Here is a 21,603-nt window from a genome sequence, read left to right on the forward strand (position 1 = left end):
CAGTTTGAAAACAGGAACCAAATCTTGAAGAAAATATGAAGAAAACATTGATTTACTAGGTGGATATGTGATGAAGTTGTCTACATGGATAGAAAAATGGCAGCGTGGTGGACACATTAAGTTAAACAAACAATCCTGGAAAAGAAGAAACAATACTGAAAGATATTAGCAAATAAGTCCACAGATGCCCTAAAAGTATACAGAAAAATCTAAGAGCTGATCTGTATATAAAACTCATCAATTTCCTGATATGTACCCTCAAGAGGTTTTGAGGTTATGACAGGTCCATGATTAAGTTATTTAAGCACTATATGCTTACATATATCTTATCAGGAACACTTAGAGAAATTCCTCTGTAATTCTCACATTCAAGTTTATTCCATTTTTTTTAATAGATGGGAACTATGAGAGTGCTACTCCAGTCACCTGGAATTCAACTATCTGATCAAACCCTCTGAATTATGCAGTCATTAGCTACTGCAAAACTTTTATTATTCCATGTTTAAGCATTTCCACATTTTCAACTTTTGATTGCTTTTTCTACCTCAAATATTGATATGTACTCTGTTTGCATTCCTCTTAAAAATTTTATCCTACTCTTCTGTCACTGCTTGTTCCATGTGTAACAGTGTACCACATGGAACACTGTTACACAAATTAGAACAAATGTTAATGGATATGACACTGGTTAAGTGGATAAGTGGGTGGCTGCTGGACAGATATCAAAAAGTGGTATATGGAGAGGCAGAATCGAGGCAAAAGCAAGTGACTAGTGATGTGCAACAAGGTTCAGTGCTGGGACGATTGCTGTTTAATTTGTACATAGATGGTATAGGTAATAACCTGAAAGGAAATATTCAGTTGTTTGCTGATTAAGCAAAATTAGTTAGAGTAATAATTGATCAAGGAAATGGGAGAGCTTGCAGGATGATTTGAATGGGCTGTCAGTATGGCAAAAGTTAATGGGTGTCAGTTCAATGTCGAGAAATGTAAAGTTATTCACTTTGGGATAAATAGATTACAAGCTGTTTATCACATTGATGGCACTGTACTCCCAGAAGTAGATGAAGCTAGAGATTTAGGGGTGGACAGAGAATTAAAGTTTAAAGGACATATTGCTAAGTTAGCACATAAGATTACTTGGCTAGTGAAGAACACATTAACAACTAGAGATAAGGAAGTTGTAATTCCTCTTTATAAGGCCTTGATATGCCCACATATGGATTACTGTGCTCAAGTCTGGTCCCCTAGGATTCTTGGGGATGTGGAAGCGGTTGAAAGGATTCAGAGGTAAGTTACCAAGATCGCGAGTCACCTGTGGAATGTGCCTTATGAGGATAGATTGAGAGTGTGTGGATTGCAGAAGTTGGTTGATAGGAGAAAAAGAGGGGATGTGATAAATACATTTAAGTTGCTTAACCCGTTAACATACACCAAAATTGTTTATTGCACCAAAATTGATTTTGATGTATTGCAGACGTTATGAAGTTCGTGTCAATTTCAAATGAATTTAGGGTGTTAGGCAGTGAATATATATGCATATAAACTCTATTCACTAGTTAGTTTGTGTTGCAATTTATTATCATCCCTAATATGTCTGCAAATATTTATAATATGTTAGCCGAAAGTGATATTGAATGCGGAGAGGACAGTTTGGATAAAAACAGTGAGACAAATTTATATCATCAAAGTGTTGGCATTTTTGACTACTTGTCAAGTGACAATAGCGACAATAATGGAAGTTCGGTTCGAGGCAATGTTTGTAAATGTTTGAGACTGATATCGTCTAGTAGCGATGATTCCGATGTAACAGAAAATTAATGGAATTGGCAAGAAAAGGAAAATATTCCTATTATAAAACCATTTATGGAAATTTCCAGCATCAATGCAATTGCTTTGCTAAGATTTGGTGCAAATCCAACACCTCTTTCTGTTTTGAAACAAATACTTTGTGATGATTTCTTTGACACGATTGTTACAGAAACTAATAGATATGCGGCTCAAGCAATAAATGAAGAAATTACTAAAAAGATTGAAGAATGGTATCCAATAATAAGTTATGAATTGCAGGCATATTTTGCATTATGTATAATTATGTCACAGGTAAAAAAATCTAATATAGACATGTATTGGTCAAAGAGGGCTGTGGTCGAGACACCCATACAATCAAAAATTATGGCTCGTAAACGCTTCTTGGCTATAACTCATTTTCTCCATTTCGTGGATAATGAAACAATAAAGAAAGACGGCAAAATATGTAAAGCGCGAAATATAGTCGACTACCTGAACAATAAGTTTCATCAATTATATACACCAGATAAAAATGTAGTAATTGGTGAATCTCTTATGAAATATAGAGGTCGACTAAATTATGTACAGTTCATTGCTAGCAAACGAGCAAAATTTGGGATAAAATTTTACAAGCTATGTGAATCAGACTCTGGATATTGTTCTAAGTTCGAGGTTCAAAATTTATATAGGAAAGGATAAAATTCTGGGAAGCGATACACCTGCATCTCAAAATGTCGTCATGGAGTTGGCAGAACCTATTTTACGAAAAGGATATACGTTATTCTTAGATAATTGGCATTCATCACCAGAATTATTTTATTTCTTGAGAAAAAAATAGTACAAATGTTGTGGGGACAGTTAGAAGAAATCACAAGAATATGCCTAAGAAATTGACGACATATAAAATAAAAAAACGCGAATCAAAATCTTGTTGAGGAATTTTGTCATTACATTGCTGCGATAAGAAGGGTGTTTACATGATGAGCACAAAGCATTCAAAAGTAAGAGGGGTGATGAAAAAAAGTAATAAAACCGAAATGTGTTCTTGAATACAATTGCAGAATGAGCAGTGTCAATAGGCAAGACCAACTACTTGCTTGTTTTCCAATTATGCGAAAATGCGTCAGAGGTTACAAGGAAATATTTTTCTATTTGTTGGATATCGCTATTTACAATGCTTATGTTTTATATTACAAACTACCCAATACATCAAAACTAACAATAGTCAATTTCCATTTGAATGTAGCAGAAGATATGTTGTCAAATATATCTTTACCTAATTATAGTACTCATGGATGTCCTCGCAAAAGGACTGCCCGATTAGACTGCAGGCAAAAAAATTGGGCACATTTCCCTGAACATATACCCCTTACTGATAAAAAGCAACATCCAGCAGAGAGATAGGTGCCATGTATGTGCCAAGCATAATGTAAGAAGTGAGATTACATGGCAATATAAAAAATGTTTGATACCTAAGTGCTTCGAAAAGTATCATACTTTGCAAAATTATTATTATTTTTTATAATAAGGTAACAATTAACGAAATAAATCACATGAATTAAATAAATAGTAGTTTTATCTGTTCCAACTTTTAAAATAATTTATATGTCAAAGGATTAAGGGATTTTATGGGATAGATGCAGGGGAAATGTTTCAGCATTTGGCTAGAGGGACCAGAACAAGGGGATCATCCCTGGAAGTTGAATAAAGGTGTGGTCAGTAGGAGTGTGAGGACTAGATTTTTTGCTTGGAGAGTGGTGACTGAGTGGATTGGGTTGCCACAGTCAGTTGTTAGTGCTTTTTTTTGTTAATGAGTTCAAGGAGAGGTATGATATAAATTAAAAATACCAAGAAATTATATACTTGGTTTAATCCTTTATCCGAGTGTTAGCAGGCAAAGTTTGCACCTGAAGCATTTTCAGGACTGGAGCAACTTGTATATGTGTGGATAGATTGGATCTCCCGTAATGAGTCTTCGGACTCCATGGAGGTGCCCATAAAATAATAATAATAATAATTTAACAGTTTTTTCCCAAGTAATGGCTCCAAACATCTAGGAAATCCTTATCTTCAATTTTCATCACCTTTATCGTCTTTATTTTACGTTGCTCTCATTTAGTCTACCTGGTTGGCATAGTGATTAATATATCCACCCTCCAGCCAAGAGGCTGCGAGTTCAAAACTCACCAGGGGCATGTATATTTCGGATTATCCTGCTAACTCCTTTTGGAGAGTGCATCTGCAATCCTACCACTTCTTCTAGTAGAAGACTCCACTCCCAAAACCCAGTGAGATACGGGAGTGACCATACAGCATCAAATGATGTCACATGTGAATTACTCTTTCCTTCATTTCTAAGCTTTTTCAATATTCTCAAGAATATTTTGCCACTTTCCCCATTTTCATCTTCTATATTTGTATTGGTCTTCCCATGACTTTTGTTTAGCTACTTTTACCATAGGTTAGCTCTTGCATTTTTCTCTGTATTCTTTTACGGCATCTGCCAACTGATATGTTAGGCACTTTCAGTATGTTTTCTTCTTGTCTTGTCTTTAACATCTTGTGTCCACCATGGTACTCTATTTTTCTACCCTTGCAGACAACTTCACCACATACCTCCCTAGCTGAATCAGTCAATGTTTTCTTCATAATTTGCTACTGAGACTCCAAGGTTTGGTTCTTGTATGTGTAAAACTAGCTAAACAAAAGTGTTGGGAAAAGTTTGGTAAGAATATAGAAGATAAATCAGGAAAATGCAAAATGTTCTTGAGGCTATAGAAAAAAGATAATAAAGAGTACTCCAAAAGGAATCAAGTGATAAGTGACATGAAAACTGAATATCAGGATATCCTAGATATCTGGAGTAACAACTTTCACACACTGTTTGCATAAAACAAGCGGTGATGGCAAGAGTAGGTATTTGACCAGAAATGCTCAAATATGGAGGTATAAAAGTTTAGCAGTAGCTACACTGCATAATTAAAAGGGTCTGGTCAGAAGATCAAATTCCAGATGACTGGAGTAACACTCATAGTTTCCATCTATAGAGAATGGAATAAAGCTGAATGTATGAATTATAGAGGAATTTCTCTTCTAAGTTTTCCCTGGTAAAATTTATTTAAGCATACTGGAAAAGAGGTGAAGAAAAATTATGGAAGAGAAACTTAGAGAAGAATAAGCTGGGCCCTTCTCTAATAAGAAGTTGTCAAGATGAGATTTTCACTTTACAACAAATGGTTAAGAAATAATAAGAATATGTCTGTACTTAAGTCTTGTAAATCTGGAAAAGGCATATAGCAAGGTGCCAAGAGAAAAGCTTTCGAAAACACTACAATTATATTGTGTAAATGGAGCATTATACAGAGCAACATAGTCTATGTTTAAGTTTTAAGTCAGCAGTTAGAACCGAAGGAAATACAGAATGATGATTTGATGTAATATCAGGGGTAAGTTGAGGAATGCATGTTATCTCCACTCTTATTCATTGTCTGTTATGAAAGAAAGTGGCATTTAACATGATATTAGAATTGGAGATATCAAACTGCTTATTGCTTTATGCAGATGATTTTACTCCTAAACACATCCATTGCAAATCTGCAGGGTTCTCTAACTAAATTGCTTAGCAGCCATAACAAATTTGGCATGAAAATCAGCTATAAAATGACCAAAACTATGAAAATAGGCATGATCATAGAAAACTTCAGATACATTGCCAATGGAGAATCTACTGAACAAATTAAATTCTTCAGACATTTGGGAAGTTTTTAGTGGTAGCAAGTTAAATATAGAAATAGAGAACAGAATAACAAGCAAAGCTTGGCATGGTGCAGAGTCAGTTGAATAAATTTATATGGAATAAGAGATAAATTATCCAAAACACCAAATTAGCAGTATACAGTACAGTGTTCAAACCAGTTTTAAGTTACAGATATGATTTAAGATAAAAATTAGGGCTTGAACAGGTGGCTTCAGTGGCATAACCATATGAAAAATGAAGACATTGGGAAGGTGCTTGTTTGCATTCAAGAATGTGTGAGCAGGGTTAATCTAAGGTGGCATGGTCACTTTAAGAGGATGGGGGAAGAAAGATTAGAAAAACAGGTGTTCTTTGCATGGATGGCAGAGAAAAAATCTAGGGGAAGCCCAAGTGTAGGTGGATTGATTCAGTTAGAATCAATCTATCAGAACCAGAATGTTAAATGCAGTGATGTAGGGGTGCTCAGAAGTAAGAGACTAATTTGGAGGAAAATTATTGATATTAGATTAATAATAATGTAAACTTAATCATGTAGTGTGTCATAAGTAGCCTTGAACACCCCTTGAAGGTACATATTAGGAAATTGATGATGATGATGAACAAATGTAGGGGCAATATCTAAACTGAATCATCATTAGTAGGCTGGATATATCAATTTATTAGGGCTAATGACTTTTTGGGTTCACTAAGTTGTCAGGAGCAAGGACTTGCTGGCTTTAAAATACATAAGCTTTGGACACCAAGATTTCTTTCATTCTACCACAGGTGTTTATCAAATCAAACTCTAATTAGGGTTATGCACAGGAGTAGGTTTCCTTTAAATCACAGAAATATTGCAAACAATAGGAATCTAAGTAGACATACTTTAATACAATGGAATATTTTGACTACATTAGATTCCATTAGCCAGATCAGTCCGGACTTGCAGAACATGACATTTCCACCAAACATCACATCCTTGGAAGAAGGTTAAGGTCCTACATAAATGCAATTTTGTTTCAGAACAATTATACAAAGAAAGCTGTGAAACCTTGCTTTATTGTAGAAAATTTCTCCACTTGGTTAGAAAATAAACTTGCCAAGAAATTATGTTCTTCTTTAATTCTTAATCCAAGTGTAACTAAACAAAATTGCACTTGATGTATCTTCATGACTACTAAAGTTGTCCCAATCTGAATAGAAATAATAAATTATCCCTCTTGTGAGAAATTATTCTTTCATGCATCCCATTTTTAGGCATTTTTTTTAATCAGCTATTCGTTTAAAAATTTTGTTAGGACTAAAACTGGAGAGCATACTTTTCTATATATATCATTTACATGTGATTCATACATTCTCATTGTATTGGGTCTTCATTTTGTTATGTATGGTTCTTGTATGTCTACTCACTTTTTTTTTTTTTGCAATATTTTCTGAGTCCCCTTCCAATAAAAATTCAGTTAGATCAGCTAAATCCCAAATAGCCTGCAGCCCTTCTCCATTTGTTAAGCAAGCAATGCCTACTAACAGAGTGCACTACTTGTAGTCAAATACTGGACAGTAGGTCAGCCCCCAATTGGTTTTCCACACTCCTTAAAAGGTTATGTGGTAATCTCCTCCCATTTATCTAGCTTTGACACTTAACACGTTTGCTGCCACGCTACTTCGACATAGTTTGTTCCCGTATGCCAAGCAATTTCACTTCTTCAAGGTCAGTATGGGTAATCTCGTTGCTGGCGGTAAGTGTCATATGAGTATACTTGTAGCTGGCTTTTGGGGCTCATATACCAACTACGAGTAGACACAGTTTTGCTGCTGGCCCCACACGCCAAGCAATTTCACTTCTTCAAGGTCAGTACTGGTAATCTCGTTGCCGGCGGTAAGCGTCATACGAGTATACTCGTGGTTGGCAGCGAACGTGTCAAACAACCCCTGTACATATATTTCATATGTGTAAATATATATTATTTTCCTTATATATTATTTTGCTAAGAGTTATCAACCTCTGAAATGCAATATTGTGCTCAATGAACTGAATAAAATTAAAAGCAATCTAATGTGTAATGGCTGCATCAAAACTTCTATTCGAAAAATTATTGATAATTATCATCTTTTAACTTGAACTACAATCTGATGGGAAAAAGAATTTCAATACCCTACCTTAAAGGAAACTACAAACAAATGACACGAATTCTTCGCAGATTCAATGTATACAATTCCTTCAAATCCACTCGGTAAACTGTCTTCTTACCATCTACAAAGGCTATATTACTATTATGTCTTTCTTTAGTAAGCATCTATCAGATATTCTCCCTGCTCATGTCATGTTTTACTATTTTGGACAGACTGGCTGTTCTGCTTTTATTAGAATTCAAGAACATCAAGACTATGTTACATTTTTAGAATCTGACAACTCTGGCTCTTCTTCTCATGCTATTAATGCTAAGTCCAGAGTTCTTTGAAACTAGACAAAGGTTCTTCATTCCAGGAAGGTTCAAATTTGATTGTCCTTAAAATGTGAAGTGGCATGAAATCATCCGAACCCTAACTCTCAGTCTATATGCCAAACTCTTGTTTTGGGAAGTGATTACTATTAATTGTTCATAATATTGGGTGTTTTTTTCAATAATATTTTAATTTTTTTTAAAATTTACACAGCAATGTTGGAGGAAATGTATTGGAGTTTTAAATTCGTTGTTGAAATTTTTGTTTGTTGTATGGAATGTTGGGAGAGGACAAGATGGCATCAGTGAAAGCTTAGTTTGTGCAGCTAAGAAAGATGAGAGCTAGAATTTGCTCTCATGGAGCAGTGAGCAAGTTTAACGATTTGCCTGTTGGAGTGATAAGTGCGTCTGGTGTGAACAAGTTTTAGAAAAGGTATGAGAATTAGTGTGAGTAATGTATGACCTCCTATGATGATGATAATATCTTTTAATGGTTAAAATTTTACCAAGGCACTGCGTGCCGAATACAGGTATCCCTCGATTAACGTGGTTAATTAATCCCTCGATGTTACTGCGTATATCAAAATTGCGTTAATCAAATATAATAATCAATGGTAAAAATTACAATTCATTCATGATCAATTACTGTATTATAATTTGTTTGTGATGGTACTCTTTTAGAAAAATAAAAAATGAATGCAAAGTAAATGTGTTTATTAAATACTTGTACCTACATTAATTACTGCAGTTTTTTAGGAAAAGAAGTTATCAAGAGTCGTTTGAACAGTTTTAGTTTTTTTTCTTATTGGCATAAATTCTATGATAACAAGCGAAATAACTCTCCAGACCTCGGCAAACAAGCATTCGATTAACATCTGTATCCATATTCATTACTTGCTGCTTAAGCAATTCTAAACTGCGAAATATTCCATCTAGTTCTTTGACTATCTCCTTTGGAACCTCATCTTCATATTCTATTTGTTCGTTGTATTCATATGTGCGTTCTTCAATTTCAAGAAGATCGTTGTCACTGCAATCTTTTGAATTTTTCCAATAATTCTTTAACATCTTCTCCATCAACACCATCAAAACCAAGGTCTTCACCAATTGCAATGATTTCTTCAACCACGTTGTTCACAGGATTTTGAAAACCACCTAAGTCATTAGCTCATTCCGGCAAAAGGTTTTTCCAAACAGCTCTCATGCAGCTAGAAGACGCTCCCACGAGTCACGAATGTTTTCAATTGCGTGTTTAATGTTAAATTTTTTCCAAAATTTTGGATTGTAATTGTATTTTCTCCCGTTGTTGTTTCTACTGCTTTTGAGAATTTCTTTTTAAGAAAATAGGCTTTGAAAGCTGCAATGACGCTCATGTCCATAGGTTGTAGCAATGATGTCGTATTTGGTGGGAAAAATCTTCATTAGCATTCCCTCTGCACATAACAGTTAAGTGATCTTTTGATACTTTATAGCCAGGCTGCGCTGCTTCTTTTTTTAATATAAAAGTTCTAGATGGCATTTTTTTTCCAATAGAGGTCAGTTTCATCTACATTGAAAATTTGTCAGTAAACAATCATTTTCTTCGATAATTTTCTGCGATATAGCAGGAAATGTGGATGCAGCATCTTCATCGGCACTTGCAGCTTCACCTCTTGTTTTCACATTCTTTGGTCCAGCTCTAGATTTAAAATTTTCAAGCCAGCCTTTGCTAGCTGCGAATTTTTAATTGTCTTCTTTATATTTAGTCTTTTTAAGTCTAGAAAACAGGCTTAGAACTTTGGCCGTGATATTATAGGCACTAATTGGAATTCTCTTTTGATTGCAGTCTTCCAGCCAAATAATCAACAGATCTTCCATTTCAACCATTATAGCATTCTGGTTACGTGTGCATTGCATATTTGCAGATGTAGATGCAACTTTACCTTGCTGGCAATACTCATGAGATTTGGATAAAACAGTCCGTATTGTAGACTCGTTAAAACCAAATTCGCTTCTGATCTTACTTTTACTTTCACCATGTTTAAATCTTATAATTATATCAAGTTTTGTCTCTAAGATAATTTTCCTCTTCTTTTTTTCACTTAATGACCTGGTTGTGGGATTACTCTTATTCTTTGGCATGATTAATGGGCTTTAAAATTTATGAAGAACGTAATTTGTAAATACGTACAGCAGAACAACTGGAGCTTGTAATACACCACCCACTCTTAATGCTGGCACTCAGGCTCTGGGAGCGAAGCTGCGTGGGGGAAATGACGTCATCATGCTCATGCCACGAGGCTTGCATGTTTTTGCATGGTAAATTTAAAGGTGCGTTAATCAAAACTCTTGCTGCAATTAATTTCGCCACGTTAATCAAATCCCCTGTTAAGCAAAACAGCGTTAAGCAAGGGATACTTGTACTCTCATCTTCAGAAACTTAATTTATTAATTATAAATTAATTATGTAATCTAATCCCCTGTTACTATATATTTTCTATTTCAGTATTACACAAACAGGACTGACAGAAGGAGTAACCAAAACGGTGCGATCTAGAGACATTGGTGTAGATGTTCACAGTACTGTGTCCACAAAAAGAGAAAGTAGCCATGAATATGACTGCTAAATCCCATTCTCTAATAGTTTCAGGTTTCATATCTTAAAATTAGAACATCATTCAAATTTGTGTCTTTGTTAAGTCATTGAAACCTATCATTCTGAAGATCAGAATTTATGTTGTATGAATGTTGAAACATTTGGAGGATGCTTACAAAAAAACTGTTGGTAAGCATAAAAATATAATGAAAGCCTGGGTTATTAAATTTTTACTTAGCTGACCCCTCTCAAAGAGAAGAAAAATAATTGAAGTTAAGACATTATGAGGACTTAAGAATATCTTGTAAATAAAATTGTTTGTTCATGAATTTGAGAATGAATAATTCTTTTTGTACTGTGTTGTAAGCCTGCATAATATGAATTACACAGTTTTCTGAAGCGGTGAGTTGAAATTCCTTGAATTTTAGTTTTTTTTTTATTTTGTAATAAGAAAAATGATCGATATTAAAATAGTTTTAATTTTGTTTTATTTCATTACTTGAACATTTCACAGTTTTGACTGTTTAATAATATTCTACTTTTAGTGATAGCTTTTTTTTAATAATACAATTTACCAAAAAATTATTTCTTTTAACTGTATTTCTACGTGTTTTCAATTCAATCATCATTGATCATTCACAATTTTTGCTGTTTAATACAGAAATGTTATTTCATTCTGGCTGGAGCATTATCTGGTTAAATAACTCCCTTTTGGGGGGGGGGGGGAACCAGGGCAAATAACACAAAATCAGCTACTGGAACAAATCCTGGAAGGCATCCCAACTCGATATCAGCAGGGTTCAAGATTGGTACTATCAGTGTAAGAAGCATCAATGAAAAAAACAATGGAACTAGTAGAACAATTGGATTGACATTGCAAACAAAGAAGAAGGGTAAAAAATACAAATGAGTCCTTTCTAAGCAACAAATACAAATTGTTATATTTTCAGGCAAAGAGAAAAGGAGTAGCTATAGTATTAAACACTAAATATGGGGATAATCTTGAATGGCAGGCAATATCAAGTAGAGTAATGTGGGCAAATATCAGAATGGGGAACTGGACATTAACACTTGTTTATGCTATGTTCCACAGAAGGTTCTATTAAGGAAGAAATGGAGTAATTTTTTGATGCATTAGAAGAAGACAGCTGACATCATGAAAAAGGAAAAGTTGGTCCTGTTGGAGATCTAAACAGTAGAGTAGAAATGATTACCTAGCTATGACCTAGTTATTAACACTATGTTCCAACATATAAATTCACATGGAGAAAAGATTGCAAGAAATAAGAAAAATCTTGTTGGCTACATTATAGTTGGTAGCAATATTTTTCCCACTGGTTCAGGACCACAAGAGTATTTGAAATAGGAAGTGATCAATATTTAGTTTTGAGCAGGATAAAATTGAATTTTAAATTGAAAATTACAGAGATATTTCTCTACTAAGTGTAGAGTATACAAGTACACTTTAGTAATGTCTAGGAAATATTGTGGAGGGGAAATTTGGTGATGAACAACATGAATTTAGGCCAAATATAGGTTGTCAAGGTTAGATTTTCACTTTAAGACGAATAGTTCAGAAATTTTGGGAATATAACAAGGATTTGTATTTAAGTTTTGTATATCTGGAAAGACATGTGCATGATACTAAGAGAGAGTGGCTGTATAAAATGCTACAGCCATATAGTGTAAATGGATATTATATGAAGCAATTCATAATCTCTATTTCAGCTATTAGTCTGCAGTTAAAATTGAAGGAGGTACAAAAATATGGTTTTGATGTTAAATCAGGTGTTTGACAAGGGTACTGATTACTTCCATTATTCTATATTGACCACACCATGAAGGAAAGTGGTATTAAATATGATATCAAAATTAGCAGTGTTAATCTTTACTTTATGCAGATGACTTTATACTTCTGAATAAATCTAGTGCTGTAAAAACTCCCCCGTGCCAACCCTGTAATTACCTCTCAACAGTTTAAAAGTCTCAGTCATATCCCCTCTTCTATCTATCAAACTCTCTACAATCCACATTCCCAAACCTATCTCATAACTAACATTGTACAGTCCTGATATCATCTTTATTATCTTCCTCTGCACTCTTTCTATGGTTAATTTATCCCCTTCATATCCTGAGGACCAAAATCTGTATAATTAAATAGCAACATGGAACATTCAGATGCTTTGTATTCCTCCTTTTTAAGCAATGGTACAACTTTAATTTATAATTATAAAATCAGCTTGAGTCACCTTGCTTACCTGTTGACATGTAAGAAAAAATTACTCGTGCATTGTATGTTGTAAAACATTCATTAACTCATTCCTTTTACTGTAAACAAATATCTTCTAATAATTTTGTAGTACTATAGTTTTGTATTATGAGATATTGTGTGTGTGTGTGTGTGTGTGTGTGTGTGTGTGTGTGTGTGTGTGTGTGTGTGTGTGTGTGTGTGTGTGTGTGTACACACTGTACTGTTATTGTTTGAGGATATTTCAGATGTGAGATTATAACATGAGGACAAAGATCTAAAACAAATTACTGTAGGATTCTGATTTTTATTCATTTTAGTACCATGAAAATCTGTGATATTGATATTCTCAAAAGTGCATGTAACTTAACAGTTTAAAATGGTTAAAGCATAAACAGTAGATTTCCTATATTACTACTTAGTTCCTATAAACAAATAGTGAACTTCTACACTTAATTTCGTCTTGACTCATTTAAGAAGATGGTGGGGTTTCCAGGAACTCTGTTGTTGTATTCTGCAAAATAACAAACCAGGCCAGATGAATGTGTAGATTTAACAGATATAATACACTTGCCTCATAGCCTTAGTTGTTTCATCCATAATATTAAATAACATTTTGATGTATTTCACTGAGTTTTAAGTAAAAAGTGTAATTTAGAAGACTTCATATAAAATGCTTGTGTGGTCTACACTAAAAGCTCTGCAAATTTTAACTCATCTGCAATATGCTTCACTGTATACTAAAATTTTTTTGTTTGATAAGTAAGACAAGGTATGGCGGTGATACCATGGCAAAAGCAGATACTACTTCCATGCCAAAATAGTCAGTATATGTTTCATTGTTAGTAGGGAAATTTTTGTAACTTCATGGTAAGATGCACACTTTATTTTCCGATGTTCTGTGTTAAAATTCAATTTTTAAAAATAAAAGAAGGAAAGCGCAAAAATTGAGTGATATTCTAGTGTACTATGCAAACATGTATCAGAAAAGCTTGTATTATTATTAACATCTGACCTCCGTGGATCAGAGATTTATTGTGGGAGATGCACACTATCACACACGAAGCTCATCCAACCATGCCATAAACTGATTCAGTGTGTCTACATTCACAACACACTCAGGCAATGCATTCCACACCCTACCATCCACTCTCCATATGAAGAACCAACTCCTCATACAGTTTCAGCAATGGCCTCTTCTTCTATTTCCCCCCCCCCTCCCAATTCTATGTAAAATCTCTTCCATGTCAACCTGATAACAATCCCTGACTAACTTATGTCTCAATCATACTCCCCCCCCCCCTTCTCCTAATCACAAGGCTTTGCAATTTACATTCTCTCAATCTGTCTTCATATTCCAAAGACCACTGATCACCTTTGTGAATCTTCTCTGGATTCTTTCTAATATGTCCTCGTCACCATGAAAACCCAGTGACTTAATGCATAATAATAATCTATATGAGGCCTGATCAAGGCCTCATATAGATTATTGCATCTTTGTTATAAACATATGGAGTTCTGATATATCAGCACCTAACACCAAATATATAATCAACATATGACAAATGTGACCTAAGAAGAATATCACAGAGCAAAATGCTTCATGAAATAATTAGCTAGCCTTGTGGAAAAAGACCTCCCATAGTTTTACTGTTAGTAAAATCAGAGTTAAATGACTTTTGAGGGAAAATCTTGTTTGAGTAAATCCATAATTCAGATCTGCAGTCTGCCTTTTACTTGAGGGGCATGTGTTTTCTGAAGGTTGACTACTGTTTCTCCCAAGAAAATACATTTTTTCATCCTGTTGATAAATATTTTCATGCTAATCCTGATACAGCCAATACAATTCTGTCTGAAGTTACTCAGTTCTTTTTAGGATGAAACTTCCACATTCTAATGTGTGAGGTGAAAGACCTGAAGTCCTTAAATAATTTAATCATGACTGTGATAAAAGAAAGAATACTCCTAGAGTATTTCAAGAGACTACTCTACCTACCTACCATTCTGTCTCTTCTGATTCTGCAGTAAGCCAGATCAATAGACTTAAATAAACTTCCTTTTTTGGGGTGGGGGGAGTTTAAGGGAAAGTTTTCTGTAGTAATATTCAAGCTTTTGTAATATGACAACTGAGTTTGATAAATGGAAACACTATGATAGTACTAGCCTTTTTTAAAGCATTTGACAGAATTCTGCTTTAATACCATTTGAAGCACGAAGAATGGATAATGAACAAATAGAGAGTCCTGAGGCCGACATTAATCTTTCATGTTCTTTTAAGACAAAAATCTTGAAGAATGTGAGAGATTAGTGATGTGCCTGCCTTAGGACTCTTTGCTTTTGAAAGGGAATACTCAGTTGCCTTCTAAGGGCACTAAGAATAACAGTCAGTATCATGCAGTTTCTGTAGATGTAGTTGTCTATGGTGCAGTGAGTGAATATATATAAATGATTGCCAAATTCAATTTTGAAAAGTGGAAGATTATGCATTTTAAGAAACTGAAGAGCAGTTTGTTCCTTTGTAATTATTATTATGTCACCTCCAGGGAGTCCAAAGACTCATCGAGGGAGGGCATCTACCCTACAACTGTCTCCACCAACTGACCGCAACTAACCAGTGCTATCTATTGCTGACCACCACTATTATTTCCACAGACAATTGCAAACATCAATGCCCACGGTGGGATTAGAACCCGTAGCCTTTTGGCTGGGGAGCGGATACGCTAACCACTCAGCCAGCCAGCCAGGCTGGCAATACAGCTTAGGTTATGAAGTCTGTGCATTGCATATGTTCCCTCAGGTTATTTCAAGTAAAAATCAAAAAAAGATCCAGGAACAAAATATGAACTTGCACAAAACCTGTTTGGTTTCTGCAAAGAGGGAAAAATGGTGTCACTCCCAAACAGCAGTAAGAATTCAGCGACTGCCAGATGTGTAACCCTTTCATGTACTGTATTTTCCTCCTTTAATTTAATATAATAGAATGAAATATAACACTATTTTAGCTTAGTATTTAAACTTGTTTGTGTGATCTCTCCACAGATATGAGGTTTAAATTAAAGGCATTTTGGTCGAAGAATAACTGCTGTCTCCATATGAAACCAACACCTTCAAATGAATGCGTGGGAAAACGAGGTTGCAGTGTTTCTCTTTTCTTTTCAAAAATCCCATCCTAGAAGCATTTCCAACTCAGGCCATCATCATAAGACCGATTTTATGTGAACCTATTTTAATTGATAGAAAATTTCTTGAGTTCAGGACTTTAGAAAAATAGTAAAGATGTTCATTTGTAATCGTTAACATTTGCAAGCAGAGAGCAATTCACTCACGGAAGGCTACACGTCCCTTAACTACAACAGTGCTGTGTGTGAGCAAGTGAATGCAAAAAAAAATGAATGTGTAAAGTGTTTCTTGAACAGCTGGAAGTTGTCTTTGTGAAAACTTGTATTGTACTTCCAAAGAACGGAGATAAGCCTAAACCGGACATAGTTGTATGAGGATATCTTAGTGTATTCTCATACAATTATAGATCTAGCTAGAAGATTGCTTTTGCCCAAGGGCAGCAGAATCATATTGGTGATTACTAATTAAGTGGTGTGCCTCTTGGCAATGGTGAAGGTGGTGGTAATGATTTCCATTGCTTTCAATTTATTTCCCTTCTTAGGGATAGACTTGTTTGCTTCCCAAAATTGTGTGCCGAGCAATTGTGATAAAGTATAAGTTTATTTTCCTTAGTCTATACAAGAGTATGAGAAGATCTTTGGGTAATTGTATACTATCAAGATTATGGAGAAATGTGGAAGGCAGAAATTGTGTGTAGTTCTAGGCTGACCCACCATGGTGATTACATATGATACAGCCTTTGTGCTCAGAATCTCTGAGCACAAAGGCTGTATCATATGTTCAGCAGGACAGAACACAGATAAGGGATGTCAATTTCTGGTGGAGCCTGTAGGTAATCACTAAAATTTATTCTTTTTAGGATTTTTGCCATTTTATATATTTCCAGGATATTTGGGATGGTTATGGATTTATTGTGTATTCAAAAAGTAGGTCTGAATGAGGTGGAATAAATATAAATTGGTTAAAAGGTCTTCATAAATTAGCTTGAGAGAAGAGGTGATACTCAATGTGTGTACTATGTTTCTTTGAAATTTGATTTACCAAATGAAATATTAGCAGAGTTCTGATAAATTGAAACAGATGAAATGTTAGAAAGAAATTACTTTGGATTAAATAAAAAGTGTCTATCATCAGTAGTTATAACAAACCTTGAAGCACTCATGGCCTTCCAAGTATCCTGCATTTTGTAACCATAATTGTAGGATAAGATACCTATAGTGGCCACTGAATTATAAACCATTATGCAGATTACATAAACATCATTTAAGCAGCATATGCAAAATACTTGGTTACGTGTGTCACCAGTGTTCTAGGCAACTGCTAAGAATGCTGCTGGTCTGGAAGAACACAATCTTTTGGAGTTTGATAAAGGGTTTGTTGTGGGTACCTGTCTGACTAGAACCATGATGTTGAAGACAGCAGAGCTGACTGGTTTCTCAAAAGGTGGAATATCCCAAAGGTTTAATCAATGGAAAAATTACCCAAAATGCTTGTCTAAGAGGCATAACATTACTGTGGTCCTAAAACGAGATTGCAGTCGTCGAGAACGCTTGTACAGACCGACTTTATGTATACAGCAATGGACTGAAACATTTCAGGAAGGCCAAATCTCGCCGAACTAACTGCAGGTTATTGAAGGGTATTGGCAGTTGCATGCCTATAGGGAATCACTGATTTCTGCAAACCAGAGAGGTCGTATACAGTGGTGTCAGGAAGACCGTCATTAGACGAAGACAAAAAAAAAAGTGATGTGGTTTGATGAGCCACATTACACATTCTATATTGACGGTATTCAGTGAGTTTGGCAGGAGTCCCATAAATCAATGAACCCAGCTTGTCTTGTAAACGAAACTCAAGGTTCTGGAGATGGTGTGGGGCATGTTCTGTCGGTACAGTAGAGAACGGAATTCAATGAATATCTGAATGTTATTGCCAGGCAGGTCCTTCCTGGAATATTGAATTTTTATCAAGTAGGTGACAGCTGTTTCATGGATGACAATGCTATTGTTCGCACCAGTATTCTGTCAAATCTGATTCAGTTGAAAGACTATGGTGAACGTCTGAGATGTTCTAGACGTAGATGCAATCCAACACCTTGTGGAATCTATGCCGAACCTCAGGTGGGCTGTAATTTGGGCTAAACGAGGTCCCACATGGTATTAGAACTTTCTACTTCAGTGGCCGGTATGTGTAGTTAGTTGTATGCCTATAAGTATACTTTCAAAGTAAATTGCTTGTATTCTTCTAGCTGGCTTGCCTGATGAAAATTTGAAATTCCGGGAAAGGGGGGGGGGGATTCACCTTTTTCGAAAAGAAGCCCGGATTTTATTAGGGCTTTTCAAGTGAAAGTGATTTTGCTGCTCTCATGAGTGGTTCTTTGCGTCCTAAATGGGATTCAAATCCACGTCTTTTCAACCAAACGGCATCATCAAAACCAAAAGAGCTAAAGAGGCTCTCAAAGGTTAGAGTGAACTTTATTTGGTATAGTTTTAAATGCTTGAAAGAGAGTAGTATACATAGCGCACTTTGGTTAAGCGTTTGGATAATTTGTGAGTGAATTAGTAACATCCAGAATTGGGCAATTGGCACAATTTCTTTAGTTTGGCAGCTCGTATAGCTGGAAGATGGGTTGAAAACTATTCGAGCAGTTTACATAAACCGTGTAAACTGCTCGACAAAAGAAACAAAACAAAAACATCTTTTTTTCCTAATCGGTAACCAATCTATTAATAAATAAATCTACAGATTTATTTATTAGGAAAAAAATAATTTTTTTAAAATTATTTTGTATAGGCAGCACCAACACTTAAAACTTCACGGACCGCCACTGGAAAAAACCTTTAGAAACTGTAACTCGTTCAATTTTGATAGAGGACGAAATGGTGGTATATATATATATATACATACACACACATATACAGGGTGTTCGGGATAAATTTGACATATTTATAATTAATTATATTTTTCCGTAAGTTACATGTATTAACACACACTTCTCTTCATTTAAAAGTTTGGACCCTTCTTCATTCATATACAAGATGTCAGAAAGGATGGATAGCTGGAACCCACCTGAATCATGGAAGAGAATAACTTGTATCATGATGATTCGTGCCCGCCATCAAAATAAGGATATTACGACTGCTGCCCAATGCTCCCTGAATACAGTAAAAACAATCAGGCATGAACTAGAGACTTGCAATGGTGACTACGAGGATGTAGCAAGAAGAAAGATCCCTAGCAGACGATCTGATTGCGTTCGTACAGCAGAATTCCTCGCAAATCTGCAGGAACAGGTGTTGAAGAACCCTGGCATTGGAATTCGGGCTTTGTTCGTGGAGTTGCTAACTGTAGTCAAGCCCTGGATAACAAGGGTAGCCAATGGTAGGCTGTATGTATGGCAGCAGGATTCGGCCCCTTGCCACACCTCTGGGAAAAGTCAAAAATGGTTGTCTGAAAATTTCTACGACTTCACCAGTCCAAATGTTTGGCCTCCAAACTCCCCAGACCTTAACCCCATGGATTATTTTGTATGGGGCGCAGTTGAAAAAGACACCAATCGCACTTCCAGTAATACAAAAGCCCAGTTAATGGATAAAATTAAAACAGTTTTTGCGGCCCTTCCCAGGGAGACTGTAGCATCAGCTTGTTCGAGGTTCCGAAGCAGAATTGAAGCTGTGATCGATGCTAATGGTGGTTATTTTGAGTAAATCTTGTTGATAGTATTGTAATTAACTCTGCCTGTAATGTTTTTTTGTCAATTCATTAAATTTAATAGATACAAAGAAGATTTTCTTTTTCCTTACGAAACTGTCAAATTTATCCCGAACACCCTGTACATACATACATACATACATACAATAGAATAACTGAGAAACCTCGGACAGGTATAAGGGATTTGACACAGATACCATAAAGATCACATTGCAAAAGTCGACACAATATGTTCGAATATATGGTCATAAAACACCTGCAGCATATAACCGTTCTCTACTGGCTAAATAGGACTTAGCAGTCGAATATTCTCAACTTAAGGGTGTTTATTTATAAGATTCTTTGGCAACAAATCCCATTATTCTACCCGAGCAGATTTTATTTCACTTTGTGACTGAGAAAGTACCCATAATACGCGATGCCCAAAGGTGTGTCCACGCATGTTCGATCGGATTTATCATTATGGGCTACTCTATGGAGGTTAGACTCATCAAGGGAGGCCCTAAACATCATTCCAAGCACTATCTAACATTTGTGCAATATCATACTTTGATTTGACTCATTCATGGTCATGACACCCACAGCAGATTGGTAACCTATTCCATTCACAACTCCAGGCAAAAAAAAATAGTCCTAAATACCCCTGCTAACTACACTATTCCTCAGTTTGTAAGAATGGTTCCTAGTTCTCCCACCACCAGACACGTTCTGAGAAATTTCCTTATTTGTTGTAAAAAAATTAGTATCAGCACGGAGTAGTCAAGAAGGGTGTTTTATCAAGGCTTCTCGTGGAAGTGTTCTTCACTAACGAAGTAATCCGATCAGCTGCTTTAGCACGTTTGCAATATCCCCTCTAAACTTTAATTCCCTATCCACTACCTACCTCCCGAATCCCTGGCATCAATTTCATCAATGTGATACACAGGTGGTAATCTTTTCGCTCTAAAATGCACAACTTAACATTTTGTCACGCTAAATTGATATCCATTCTCCTTTGCCCAGATTGCAGTCTATCCATCCTGCAAAATTTTAACATAATCAGTATTAACTATTGGTCTGCCTAATCTTGCATCATTGGCAAACAGCTGAATAGTTCCTATCAGAGGATCTATCGTTAATGAACAATTTAAATAGTAGCGGTCCAAGAAGAGAGACCTGTGGCACGCTGCTGTTCACAAGCCTTCTAGACTGTACTTCTGAATAAACTAATAAACTACTCTCTGATATCTCTCCATCAACAGTCCTGTTTTCCACTTCTACTTTATATCCATCCCGCATGCTGCAATGCATTGATTAGAATTCCATGCGGTATCCTGTCAAAAGCTTTTGCAAAGTCGAGAAGCATCACTCTAAACCCATTACCTTTATCCATCTCAAATACCACTGTATTGTAAAAAAAAAAAAAAAAAAAAAAAAAAAAACGAGTAAGTTACTGAGCCTGGTCAAATTATTTATAATTTAACCAGGCTACATGATTCGAGTCTCATAATAGAGAAAATTCCATAGGAGTAGAAGGAAGGTATTCTTCTTCGTCCTTTTCACCTTGCGGTATCGAGGATTTTCTATTCATTTAACTGCAACCGTGTACAAGGATAAAGTGGTTAGCCCTATACCTCCCGATGTATCCTATGTCTGTAGAAGCGTTGAGTTCTCAAGGCCTTTTTTTCTTGCTTGCAGGATTGAAAACCCCAGGTAAACTGGGAATAAAAACCCTGCACTCCACTCCCAAGACCGGCTAACTTGGCTTTGTCTGAGAAAGATCCTAAGCTCACGTCAGCGACGGGAATCGAACCTAGGACACTCCTTTCCCAAGCAAATTATTGTGAAGCGCATAGCCACTCGGTTAACGCGCGGACGAAGGAACGTATGATAATCCTATTCCACAAGTACGGTGCAAAGACTGCTGTATAAAACTGTTGTCCTTTTCGGTATCTCTGGAGTCCAGGTGAAGATTTTTAAAAGTTGGGCAGCGCACGCA

At 35.7% G+C, this 21,603-nt stretch overlaps 1 protein-coding gene across 2 annotated transcripts in view; it reads left to right on the forward strand.

The window, feature by feature from the left end:
* The window catches only part of LOC150107935 (protein GPR107-like), a 243,791-nt gene extending 232,762 nt beyond the window's left edge, over window positions 1-11,029 (forward strand). For both annotated transcript variants that reach the window (XM_090415461.1, XM_090415462.1), the window contains one exon: window positions 10,457-11,029. In XM_090415461.1, the coding sequence (XP_090271587.1) occupies window positions 10,457-10,577 (121 nt within the window). In that variant the 3' untranslated portion in view covers window positions 10,578-11,029. The remainder of the gene's footprint in view (window positions 1-10,456) is intronic.
* Window positions 11,030-21,603: the final 10,574 nt, after the last annotated feature.

The sequence above is a fragment of the Typopeltis vanoorti genome, chromosome 3 (assembly GCF_054136105.1).
Source record: "Typopeltis vanoorti isolate ZY-2024b chromosome 3, IOZ_Tvanoo_1.0, whole genome shotgun sequence".
NCBI lineage: Eukaryota > Metazoa > Arthropoda > Arachnida > Uropygi > Thelyphonidae > Typopeltis > Typopeltis vanoorti.